Here is a 13,132-nt window from a genome sequence, read left to right on the forward strand (position 1 = left end):
CAAATCTGGCCTCAGACTCTTAGTAGCTATGTGATCTTGGGCAAGTCACTTAACCCTGTTGCCTCCTTTTTCCTCATCTGTAAAATTGAGCTGGAGAAATAAATGACAAACCACATCTAGTATCTCTGCCAAGAAAATGCCAAATGGGGTCACGATCTGAAAAACTACTGAGCAATTGCTGATTAGATTGCAGTTCCCTTTATGAAGGTGTTTTTGTTCACGGTAATATAAGGCAAAACAGATGAAGCCTCTGTGAGATGGGTGCGTGATTAAATAAACTCTGCACATTCCTTTATTTGGCTTTATTTGGCTCCTCAAGGAGAATTTGTAAGCCATTCTTCCATTTGATGGTCACTTCCTGATGTCTTCTGGTTTTGTTTATAGTGAATTTGGTCATTTGGTTACAGTTCAGTTCCTCTAGCCCTGTGTCTTTGGACAAAGATTATTCATTAACAGCACCAACTGTTAAACTAATGTTTGCGGATACTCTTATTCCTGTGATCCGTAGTGCCCTTTCCCCTCTTGTGCCCCGTTACCACAGAGGCAGAAGAGGCCCATCTAGGAGGACATTTGATACTCATAACAGGGGTCTGACTAGGACTGTCCTACATTTCCCAGTGTGCCATGCGGCAAACATAAGCCCACTTGATCAGGAACTACATCTCCCAGAAAGCAATGGCTCGTTGGAAAAGGTTCTCAGGACTCCATTTTGCATAAACCTGTGACAGAGGGCAATTTCTTCATAAGGTACAGATTCTGATTGAGGGGAAAGAGACTTCTGAGAAGAGGGACCTGCATGGAAGAGCTATTGCGATGATAGCACCCATGAGCCCAAGACCTCAGGCATATTGCTGAGATGCCACAGAATAAGGAAAGACAGTTACCGAAAGCATAGAAGCAAGCTTGAGGAGCCTGGTGTGTTCAGATGTATGTTTCAAGCAAGGATGCCTGCACTGAAAGCGACAGCAATCTTGTTTTGGGGTTTGTGTGTGTGTGGGGGGGGTGCGCGCACATATGCGTGTGCATGACAGAGAGACAGAGACACACACACACACACACACACACAGAGACAGACAGAAAGAGGGAGAAAGACAGAAAGATAAAGAGAGAAGAGAGTGGGAGGAAAGACAGTGGAAGGGAGAAAGGAGGAAACAGACAGAGATAGAGACAGACAGAGAGGCAAAAAGACAGAGACCTAGAGGGAGAAGAGAGACAAAAGGAATAAGGACAAGAGAATGAAGAAGAGAGAGACAAACAAAGACAGTGAGACAGAGAGAGACAAAAAGAGAAAAGAGTGGGAAGAGAGGCAGAAGGAGGGAGAGAGATAGGGAAACAGAGAGAGAAAGAAGAGAGAAAAGGGGGAGAAAGACAAGAGAACAAGGAAGAGAGACAGTGAGGACAAAGAGAAGAGAGTGGAAAAGGGGGGAACAGAAGGGGTGGAGAGAGACATACAGAAAAATAGTTAGAGAGAGAAGAGAGGAAACAGATTAAAAAAACAGAAAAGGGGGAGAAAGAGGGAAGGAGGAAGGGAGAGAGACAGAACATTCTGCATTTAGGGAATTTGAGTCCAAAAGTACATTGTTTCTCTAAATTATTTGCTTGGGATGAGACACTAATCCTCAGAAAGTATGTGTCAAGATTGTCTTCCCTCTTCCTTGTCAATTGTTTTAGTTATGATTAAATGTTTTACTTTAAAAAATGTAGGCTATTTGCTTGATAGGCTAGCTTGGGGCAAACTGAGTTTGGAGGGTCTTAGAGACCCCCCCAGTGGAGCTGGGATGGGGCTTGAGCCCAATGAGGCACACATCATCCATTATGTCCTACCCTGACCTCAGTAGTCATTTGGATCTAGAGGTGAGGTGACTCTGGGCTACATACTTTTATCAACTTTCTGGTAAATCTTCACAAAGCGACCAAACTTCTGGTGACAGGCTTCTTTGTCTGTAGTCTGGGCCTTAGAGAAGACAGAGCTTCTCACCAGGCCCACCCTCAAAGCCTTTTCAGTTTAGTAGAACATGCTGGAACTTGCTTTTCTGGCATCTCCTTCAAGAGCCCAGTGTTACCACTGAGCCACAATGAGGCCTTGTTGGAGAACTTTTGTGGAGAAAAACTCCCATTTGCAGAACAGTTCCTAAATAATGTGGGCTGCTGTAGAATCAGATGCTAAACAGGGAGAGACTAATGTGGGCTAAAATGGCTATAAAATTCCTTCTGGAAGAGGTGGGATTTTTGAGCTCTGCTTTGAAATATGGGCAGATTTGGAGTGGGGAAGAGAAGAAAGGACATTTCATATAGAGGAATCAAATATTCTGTGTGCAAAAGTCCATGCTGCCTTCAAGACTAGGTTTCCCTCCAGCTCTAATATCATTGGTTGTTCTGTTCTCTTCTAGCTCCGACCTCCTCCGTCCTGCCCTCAAGACCCGTCTCACTCGAGCTCCGAGCTCCGTTTCTCCATCTCCAACTGCCTTTTGAATATCTCTGAAATGTCCTGCTGATGCTTCAAACTCAACAGGTCCAAATTTGTATTGATTTCCATTGCTCCAAACCTGACTTATTTCCCTCCTCCCCTGTTTCTAATGACGACACCACCATTCTCCAGGCTCAAAGTTTCAAAACCTCTGGATCGAGTTTGATTCTTCTCACACACAACCATGAATTGGCAGTCAGGAAGACCTGGCTTTACTTTCTGCCTCTGGAACTTTGTAACTTTGTGAGCTGGGGCTTCCATTTCCTTCTTAATTTGCAAAAGGGGGATAAAGCCCTATTTCCCAGGGCTGTTGTAAGGCTCAGACACCATAATTTATGTAAAACCCTTCACAAAACTTAATGTGATACGTGTGTAACCGATGTCATATTGCTTGCTGTCTTGGCAAGGGGAGAGGGGAGGGAGAAAAATTTGGAATGCAAAATTTTTCCAAAAATGAATTTGGAAATTGTCATTAAATGTAATTGGAAAAAATAAAATATTATCATTAAAAAAATAAACCATCCTGATGGGGAAGAACTTTATGTGATGTCAGTTATTATTGTTATGGGATTAGGACATATCAAGGAATTTAAACTGGCCAGCTAAACTAAAGGACAGACACACCTTAAGAAGCGAGGGAGGGGCAGCTAGGTGGCGCAGTGGATAGAGCACCGGCCCTGGAGTCAGGACGACCTGAGTTCAAATTTGACCTCAGACAATTAACTCTTACTAGCTGTGTGACCCTGGGCAAGTCACTTAACCCCAATTGCCTCACTTTAAAAAAATTAAAAAAAAAAAAGTATATTAAGAAGCAAGGGAGACAAGCCTATTAGGTGTGGCTGCTGCCTGATCAGCACCAGGGGACAGATAACTCCAGAAGTCAGGACCACCTCTCACTCAAGCTTTCCCCACTCCCAAAGGGAACTTTCCATTGTCAGGTGGTCACCCCATCCGGTCACTCCATCTACCATCCATAAAAGCTTTTTTGCCTTTCTTCTGTTCCAGGAGCTAGGTATCTCAGAGAATCATGTCTCTGAACCATCTTCCCTTGAGACAAGTCCCGGTTCCTTTGTCTAGCACCTAAATAAAAGATCATTTTATTCTTTTTCTTAATTTTATTTTATTTTTTAGTGAGGCAATTGGGGTTAAGTGACTTGCCCAGGGTCACACAGCTAGTAAGTGTTAAGTGTCTGAGGTCGGATTTGAACTCAGATACTCCTGACTCCAGGGCCGGTGCTCTATCCACTGCGCCACCTAGCTGCCCAAGATCATTTTATTCTAATTGGATTTTTTGTGCAAGAGGGTGTAATTCTTTAATGAGGAATACCTAAGGACCCTTCCCCCCCACTACCAATTTCCTCCATGACATTATTATAGTGGACATTTAATAATTTTAATAGGACAGCTACGTGGCACAGTGGAGAGTGCTGGGCCTGGGGTTAGGAAGACCTGAGTTCAAATTTGATCCTGTGTGATCCTGGCAAGTCACTTAACCCTGTTTGCCTCAGATTTCCTCATCTGTAAAAATGAACTGGAGAAGGAAATGGCAAACCACTCCAGTATCTGTGCCCAGAAAACCCCCAAAAGAGGTCATGAAGAGTCAGGCATGACTGAAAGGTATTTAATAAAGGCTTTTGGCATTGACTGAAAGAAGGCCCCTTTCCATTCTGCCATTCTATATGTATCTATGTAACTGAGAGGAGGTGCTGTTCAATAAAGAAGACTGGAAGAAATGAGGCACAGGCTGGCTGAGTCTGCAGGTTTCCAAGTAATTACTTTTTATTCTGAAACTTGTCAAATTGCTCACACCGTGGCAAGACTGTATACGATTAATAAGAAGCAGCAGCACATGGAACACTGGAGGTGAAAGGGTCCTCAATCTCCGGAGAGAGTTGACATCCCTTTCACAGTGAAGATCTTATCTTCATTAAAAACAAAAAAAAAAATCCCACACACACCCTCGCACTCGCACGCACGCACACATACACACACGAAGAACAGACAGAAGCTAGAAAGCCCCTCCAGGGATGAGCCACGGCAGTGGAACAGCAAAATCCACTTGGCAGAAGGTGTTTTTGGTCCTTTGTCCGAAATAGCATACAAATTTGGGGCTTCCCTGAGGGGGCAAGAATCTAAAGAAGAGAGATACAAGAGCAGAAAGAAGCTTCTAGAGCAAGGGGGTAATTTGCCTTAAGGGAGTTAGCGGGGGTCCTAGCAAGCACAAGCAGAAGAAACAGCCCAATGTTAAGAGTAATGGGACAGAAGTGACAGTGGGGAGCATTTTCTTCAGTTTCTTTTTTTTTTGTGGGGGAGGGGGAGGGAGGGCCTGGGTGTGTGTGATGGTTTCTGAATTTACAGTCTCTGCTTTTCTTTGTCTTTCTTTTTCTCTTCTTTTGTTTTGACAAATGATTGCTCAATTGGAGTACTTCTGGATTTTGTTTTGTTTTGTTTTCCTTTATACTAGTTTAGCCTTCTCTGGGGAACACCCCAGGAAATCTTTACCCAGGACCATCCTACTACTTTCTGAAGTTCACTACCCTTCTCAACATTCTTAGCTCGTCCCCTTCCTCTCCCTCGCCCATGGGCCAGGGGCTGATGCCCTGGACTTAAAAGAGCTGCAGAACCTGACTGTGAGTTATTCAATTTTAAAAATAAGAGTGTGGATCTGAACCAAAAGAGGAGGGCCGCCATGCAGGATGGGTCAAAGTGAATTGGAGTTGCTCCCCATATACACCATGGAATGAGTAAGCATCGCTGCAGGAAAAAGAAGAAAAAGAGGAAGAAGAGAAGCGGAAGTAATTGAGTGAGTGAGCGGCCCTCGGGTAGGGTAGGTTAGATAGCCAGAAAGTCACGGCTTCATTTTCCGTTTGGTTTTTAGCACCGTTAATACACACATCTTAGACCTATATTAGCACCTCATCCCCAGGGAGAAAGAACAAACCAACCACACACATTAATTATAAAAGAAAATAGGAAATCGGGAGGTAAGGAAAGAAAACTTGGGCCACCAGGATGAAGGCTTCTGGCTTAGATCACCAGGTCCTTGTCGATATCCTCTGCAAAGAGAGAAAGAAAGAGCAACAGTTATAGGCAAAACTCGGCATTGATGTGACCCTTTTCTTTCTTTCTTTCTTTTTTTTTTTTGGTGAGGCAATTGGGGTTAAGTGACTTGCCCAGGGTCACACAGCTTGTAAGTGTCAAGTGTCTGAGGCCAGACTTGAACTCAGGTCCTCCTGAATCCAGAGCCGGTACTCTATCCACTGCACCATCCAGCTGCCCTGTGGCCCTTTTCTTTCCAAGAAGAACATGTTTGGAGTTACGCAGCTGAGCCAGGTAACCTACAAGACCCTTTCCAATGCAATCAATTTGAAGTTAGGGAGGCAGCTAGGTGGCGCATGGAGTGTTGGATGCAACTACCCTCCTCCTCTCCAACCTCAGAGGTTTCCCCAGGTATGTAAGGTGAGCTGGGGGAATCTATGTGAAGTCTAGTGTGGTCCCAAAGCAGTCTCTATGATGGGTATGGGGCGGGGGCTGGTGGCCCAGTGACACTCACGATCCTTGATGCCAAAACATCCGGCCCATTCATCCAGGGCAATGTACTTGTCATTGTCCAGGTCACAAGCTTCGAAGAAGCGAGTGGTGCAATGCTCCATGGGAATGAGAGGGGCCCGAAGCGGGGCCAGTTCGGTGTGGGAGAGGTACCTAGGAGGGAATTAGAAAGGAGAAAAGAGTCAGAGGCTGAGGTCCTTTGACCCCTGAAAGGGGGATGAGTGGCAATTTAAGCAAGGAGGTGACCTGTCCTATAAAGTAGAAAATCACCTATTTTCCATATGCTGAGCTATATCACTAGGGTTTACTCTCCATCTTCCAACCCATAGATCCAAGTCGCCTGGCTCTGCTCCCTTGGAGAATACAAATAACTGAATTCCAGCCAGGGTTCCTAAGCCTCACTTTAGTCAATCGCTCCTTAGCTCGGGGCAGTGGGATTTGGGGATGAATAGAGGCCTCTGACTGGCCAAACTAAGCGATGAATTCTAGAAAGCCAGAAGGGGAAGGGACCTAAGAGCTCAAAACAAAGGGTGCCAGAGCTGGAAGGACATTTTCATGAACCCCTTTATTTTACAAAGGGGGAAACCGAAGAGCAAAGAGAAGAAAAATGCCCAGAGACAGAGCCCAGACTGGACACCACGCCTCTCCTAACTCCAAACCCAGGGCTCCTTCTGCTGCACTACACTGGCTCTGGTCTGCTGACAAGGGGACCAGCCAGGGACGGGCGACTTACCCATCAATGGGGTGCTGGTCCAGCTGGCCAAACTGCCAGTGCACAGGGAAGATGTACATTTGGTAGTTCTTCTCGAAGTCCCGGGCCAGCAGCTCCACTGGGTGGTCACCGGCTTCCAGGCGTTTCTCATTCTCATGGATCTTCTTCACCTGTAGAAGCAGGGTCAGGCAGAGGCCTGGGGCTCAGCTGGACGTATAGTAAGTACTATTATCCCCACTTTATAAATGAGGAAAGTGAGGTTAAGTGAATCACTCATGGTCACACGTCACATTTGAACCAGGCTCTCTTAAGTCCAGGCCCAGTGTTCTCACTCCAAAGCAGTAAGCTTGTTAGGAAGCTTCCCCCATCCTCCTCCAGGAAGACAGGGGGACCATCCTCTCGGGGGCGGGGGGTAGGGGGTGTCCCTGGGTGCCAGTGCTGCAGGGGCATCAAGAGGCCATTCCCTAGCACACGCACTGAGGCCTGAGTAGAGGGCACTCTCTCACCCTCCCACACCCATGTTCCGGAGGCTCACTCACTTTCAGTTTCTGCTTCTCGGTCAGCAGGTTGTTGTCCTCATCTCGCTCATAAAGGGTGACCAACACGTTCTTCAGCCAGTCACGCATGCGCAGGGGAAATTCGCTCAGCTCAGAGTCCAGGCATGGGGCAATGTCTAGAGTCCAAACACAGGGTCATCAGCCCAAAGCCCTATTCTAAGAAGATTCAGGGATTCCCTGAATGCCCAACTCCAGAGCCGCTGTTGCTCTCTTCCATCTCTGACTGGCCCTATATGCTTTCAGCATATTTGCTCTAACTCACGGGATCCCATAGGTAAAATCACTTTTAAAACCCACAAAGTCAAAACACCCTCTCCTAAAGTCTACATTGAACTGCCAGGGAAGAATGGTTGGCCCCTAGTATGTAGTCTATGTAATCATCATGTCTTGGCTTTTCTGCATGCTGTGTATGCCTCGTAAAGGAGACAACTACAGGTTCAGCAGTTGGGAAACCCAGTGGCTTCTGTGTGTGAAAAAGGGCGAGAAGGGGGCAGCTAGGTGGCGCAGTGGATAGAGCCCTGGCCCTGGATTCAGGAGGACCTGAGTTCAAATCCAGCCTCAGACACTTGACACGTACTAGCTGTGTGACCCTGGGCAAGTCACTTAACCCTCATTGCCTCGCAAAAAAAAATAAAATAAAATAGAAAAAGGGAGAGAAGACTGAAGGTCGGAAGTGGGAGCTGGAGGGACACAATTCTTCAATGAATCAGAAGGACCCAGGCACTATGCTGAGTCTCTATTTGGCATAATGCAGGGCAGCTAGGTGGCACAGTGGATAGAGCACTGGCCCTGAAGTCAGGAGGACCTGAGTTCAAATCCGGCCTCAGACACTTAATACTTGCTAGCTGTGTGACCCTAGGCAAGTCACTTAACCCCAATTGCCTCACCAAAAAAAAAAAAAAAGTTAAAAGTCAATATTGGGGCAGCTAGGTGGCGCAGTGGATAGAGCACCAGCCCTGGAGTCAGGAGGACCTGAGTTCAAATCCAGCCACAGACACTTAACACTTACTAGCTGTGTGACCCTGGGCAAGTCACTTAACCCCAATTGCCTCACTAAAAAGAAAAAAAAATTTTTTTTAAAAGAACCCAATGCCATTCTGCAATTGTCAGTGGGTTAGTTCCCTACTTCAGGATTTGCCCTGGTTGCCACAGAATCATAGAACCCCCAAATGCCACAGCTGGGAAGGACCTCAGAGGTCACCTAATTCAAGAATGCACTAATCTTTTCTATAGCATTCTTTCCCCACCCAAAAGACTCACCCCATCTCTGCTTAACACTTCCAGTGCTAGGGGCTCACTGCCAATCAAGGCAGTGGCCCACCCTTGGGGATCTGATTTTTAGGAGTTTTACATTACAGCAAGCTAAGTTCTGCCTCTTTAGAAGTCCCCTGATGGCTCCTAGCTCTGTCCCCTGGGGCCAAGCTGAACAAGGCTTATCCCTTCCCTACAGACTGGCTCTTCAAATACTAGAAGAGAGCTACTCTGTCTCCCAGATGTCTTTTCTTCTTCACCCTGGTTCATATAACATGGTTTCCAGTCTCCTCTTCCTTCTGTTTGGGCTCCATCGCGGGTGCCCAGGGTGTCCAGAAGAGAACATAAATCTCTAGATAGGGTCAACCAAGGCAGCCCTTCCCCATAGCAGATGCCTTCCTTAGCTTTCACCTCGGTTCTGCACACCTATGGCTAGATGAAGGAAAGGAGAATGGTCTTGTTTTTGCTGATACTGCTCTGACGCCAGACACACCTGAAGCAGGTGAGAGGCAGTCCCCAGGTGCCACCTGGTGCCAAGATGCCTGAGGCCTACAATGAGGCCATTATCACAAGTGATGGAGGAGAGGGTGTGGGGGAAGCAGGTTGGAACTTGAGTGTCTCAGATGATGGAGGGGCAGCCTGCCTGGGCCTGAAGTGCTGAGCCAGCAGGATTTCATGAAGCTGCCATTACTTGTGTTATCTTAAATATTAAGGAGGCCTTTGAGTGTGAAATCCAGGTGTTTCTTCTCCCTGACACCTACCTCCTATGCCAATATCTGGGCCACAGACATTGCCTAACAATAGGAAGGGACCTTAGAGTTCAGCTAATTCAGACTGGACCTGAAGCATGAAACTCCTTGACCATATCTTCGACAAGAAGTCGTCAACCTTTGCTTGTGGTTCCCCAGAGATAAAGAGCTTACAACCAGACAAGGCAGCTTATTCTACTTTGGGGCCACTCTAATTGTTTTATAAAAAAAGTTTCCCCTTATATTGAACTGAAAGCTCTCTTCCTATCACTTTTTCTTTTTGAAGCCATCAGGATTAAGTGACTTGCCCAGGGTCACACAGCTAGTAAGTGTATGAGGCTAGATTTGAATTCAGGTCCTCCTGACTCCGGGGCCAGTGCTCTATCCACTGTACCACCTAGTTGCCCCTTCTTATCACTTTCAACTTTATCTCCTATTTTATCCAGTAATACCTCTGGGGCCTAGGACAAGTCTCCCTCTTCTTCCACATAATTACCTTTTGAATACTTGAAGATGCTACGCTATTCCCCATAACCTTGATTTTCTCCAGGTTAAATCTCCCCAGTTCCTTCAAGTGACCCTCTTGGGGCATAATCTCCAGTGCCCTTACGACCTGGTTACCCTCTTTTCCAGCTAGTTCGTGGTCTTCCTTAAATATGATGCGCAGAAGTGAACCTAGTCCTCCAGCAGTGGCCTGACCCAAGGCAGAGGACAGCAGGGCTTCGAACTAGGCCTTGATTGATCAATTAGGCTAAATTAGTTTTAGTTTTTTAGCTATCAGATGACACTGTTGGCTCATATATTGGGCTTCCAGTTCACTGCTCCCCACCTTTATACTTAAGACTACAATGAGATACTTACATTTGCAGGGTCCAATGTAGTCCAGGTGGAGTTTGTGTCCCTTCTTCGTTCCCTCCAGAGTGCATTTGGTGGCAAAGAAATGGCAGGAGGAGTCAAAAGTCTTGTTGTCATTGCTACAAACCTACAGGATAGAGAAGAGCTTTGGACAACTGGATCTCCAAACACCTTCTTTCCTCCCATTTCATCTCATCCTATCCCTGAACCAAAACGGCCAAGCATTATATTCTCTCCACTTTACAGGTGTGAAAGCTAAGGCCCAAAGACTTGTTTAATCACAGCTTCTTAGAGTTGGAAGGGATCTTAGAGAGAACTTAGACCAGCCTCTAATTGAGGTACAAATTCTATCTACAACGTCCAGCCACCTCTGTTTTAATACCTCCAAGGCTGGGGAATTTGTTCCCTCCCAATGCAGTCCATTACATTCTTGGACGGATAAACCTAAGGTTCTGCCCAAGAAAGGGCTCCCGACCCAAGACCAGGGATCTTTCCAGAAGATCCTGCTACCCCAGAACCTTGGTCATGTCCCTGAACCACTTAGGGACCTCCATTTTATAACCATCCCCTGTGTAAGTCCTGGCTTCTCAACTGACATGATGCTGTTGAGAGAGGAACCTAGTTCTTTTGTACAAAAATAAACTCTGTCCAGGAGGAAGAGGACTATTCCGGCTGTACCCCAGCTCCACCTGGGGCTCTCTTCCTTGTCTCTGCTTTGTTAGAACACGATTTCTTGCCCTGGAGCTAAAAGGAAGCATCTTAAGGCTCTCCCCTGCTGCTGCTAGGCGGTACGGATGTCCCCTTCCTTTCTCTTAGCCAACTTGAGTTAAAGGCTGGGATTTCCAAAGGATTTTACTTAGTGACAGAGGAAAAGAGGGGAAAATACAAGAGCTCCCCAGAGAACAGGCGAGCTGAGTTACAGAGCTCTGGGATCTGTTCTAGAGAGCCGTTTGCTGGCTTCACCCACATTTAGCTCCTGTCCAAAAGTTGATTCCCTCATGGGCCCTCCTACCAAGCTCTAGGGTATGGACTTTGATGCCATCAATACTTCACAGGGAAGTCAGGTGGTGCAGTGGATAGAACACTGGCCATGGAATCAGGAAGACCTGAGTTCAAATCTGACTTCAGACACTTGACACTAGCTGTGGCCCTGGGCAAGTCACTTAACCCCAACTGCCTCACCAAAAAAAATACTCCACTGAGGCTCCTACTACTTTAAAGAGTCATGGCTCTTATTTTCAACTTTCCCACCCCCAGCCCCTAGAACAGATTCACAATCATCCACCCAAGATAAGAAAAGGAATTTTTATTTGATAAATTCTTGATAATTCATTCAGATGAAACTGCCTAGCCTGGTTTTACATCCTCCACAAACTGACTCCAAATGACCTTTTCAACCATATCTATCTTCAGGGCTTAGCACACACTAAGTGTATGGCACATATCAGGCATTTAAGAAATGGTCATTGACCTGTGATTGATAAAAGTGAATGGATTCATGAATGCAGAATGATTTGATAAGAGTCTAGCCCCTTCAGAGTTCTTCCTTATAATCAACCCAATCTGCCTCCTTGAAATTTCCACTCACTGGTTCTAGGTCTACCCTTCAAGGCCAGGGTCCTGTCTGATGCCCAGGCACAGAGAAGGGTTTAGTAACTGAGCCCCAAGCTGTTATTGTGTCATTTCAGTCGTGTCTGACTCTTCATGACCCCATTTGGGGTTTTCTTGGCAAAGAAATTTCCTTCTCTAGCTCATTTTGCAGATGAGGAAACTGAGGCAAGCCGGGTTAAATGACTTGCCCAGGGTCGTACAGCTAGTACGTATTTGAAGCTAGATTTGAACTCAGGAAGATGAGTCTTCCTGACTCCAAGACCAGCACTTTATCCATTATTATTATTATCTAGCTGCCCTAACCTGTATGAGCAGAAAATCTAGTATGCTTTAAATCCCAGTCCCATTGTTTTCCCATCATCCCTGGCCCCCTTACCTTCTCAAACTCTCCTACGGGGGCAGGGCAGCTGGTAGGGTCCTGGCACACGCACATGGGAGTGTTGTTCTCATCCAGCTCACAGACCTTGCCATGTTTGCAGTGGTGGTTTTGGCATGGATCTGGAAAGGGGCAAGTGTAAATAGATCAGGGCCTCTGGACATCTCCCTGTTACCTTGCCATCCGAGGAATAAATGCTTTGAGTTATCTGCACTGAGCCACCTGCATCCCTCCATTCGGGTCTCCCTGGAACATTAGGTATGTGAAATGGCTGGCAGGGAGGCTGGGGGCAGGACTCATGTAAACAGGATTAGGGCTCTAGCTTAGGGTCTGGGTTGGGGCTCAGTTCATGCCAGGGAAGCAGAGGAAAGAGGAGAATAAGGGAAGACTAAAAATAAATATACTATGCAGCCCAGGGCTAAAGGTGGAACAGAATGAGAACTCTAGGGGATTCCAGAGACAATGTCATTTCCTATTGTGGACTTTTCCTTCCTGCTCACTCACAGAACTGATGAGTGTCTCTGATTATAAATAGATGCTCCCAGGCCCTACAGGGTATCCAGGCCACTGAGGGTCAGTGCTCATTCCCAGCACCCAGTCTGTAGATGCCTCTGTTTATAGCTTTCTTCAGCAGTGCACCAGGGGCTCTAACTCCCCAAGGACTCTTATTAAAATTTCCAGTGGGAAAGGATTTCACAAGTGCTTAACCTCTTTCCATTCCCATCCCTCAGTCAGGGAAAGTTAAGGAGTCTGCCAGGGTTTCCCATTACTTACTTTCAGCTACGACCTCCTCAGTCTCCTCTGCAGGTTCATCAAACTCTCCAACCTCAACCTGGACAGGGTTGGCACCCACAGGCTCCTGGCAGGGAAGAAGGACTCGGTCAACCATTGAGCAGGCCAGGGTTTGGGGTAAGCAGAGAGGGAGAAGATAGATGGGGAGAAGGAGAAGAGAGACAGAGGGAGAAGGAGAAGTAGGAGAAAGGGAGGGAAATAAGAGGGCAAGAT

At 46.5% G+C, this 13,132-nt stretch overlaps 1 protein-coding gene and 1 long non-coding RNA gene across 3 annotated transcripts in view; one reads left to right on the forward strand and one right to left on the reverse strand.

Annotated features, from left to right (window-relative positions):
* Positions 1–536: 536 nt before the first annotated feature.
* On the forward strand, positions 537–3,009 carry LOC122741677. Its single transcript, XR_006354865.1, has 2 exons — positions 537–927; positions 2,391–3,009. It is a non-coding gene; the product is annotated as an uncharacterized LOC122741677 (long non-coding RNA).
* Positions 3,010–4,222: 1,213 nt separating this feature from the next.
* Positions 4,223–13,132, reverse strand: part of SPARC (secreted protein acidic and cysteine rich) — a 64,855-nt gene continuing 55,945 nt past the window's right edge. For both annotated transcript variants that reach the window (XM_043980076.1, XM_043980077.1), the window contains 7 exons: positions 12,902–12,986; positions 12,128–12,249; positions 10,147–10,267; positions 7,268–7,401; positions 6,750–6,898; positions 6,021–6,169; positions 4,223–5,523 (listed from right to left, as the gene is read on the reverse strand). In XM_043980076.1, coding sequence (XP_043836011.1) covers positions 5,495–5,523; positions 6,021–6,169; positions 6,750–6,898; positions 7,268–7,401; positions 10,147–10,267; positions 12,128–12,249; positions 12,902–12,986 — 789 coding nt within the window. In that variant the 3' untranslated portion in view covers positions 4,223–5,494. The remainder of the gene's footprint in view (positions 5,524–6,020; positions 6,170–6,749; positions 6,899–7,267; positions 7,402–10,146; positions 10,268–12,127; positions 12,250–12,901; positions 12,987–13,132) is intronic.

The sequence above is a fragment of the Dromiciops gliroides genome, chromosome 2 (assembly GCF_019393635.1).
Source record: "Dromiciops gliroides isolate mDroGli1 chromosome 2, mDroGli1.pri, whole genome shotgun sequence".
Lineage (NCBI taxonomy): Eukaryota > Metazoa > Chordata > Mammalia > Microbiotheria > Microbiotheriidae > Dromiciops > Dromiciops gliroides.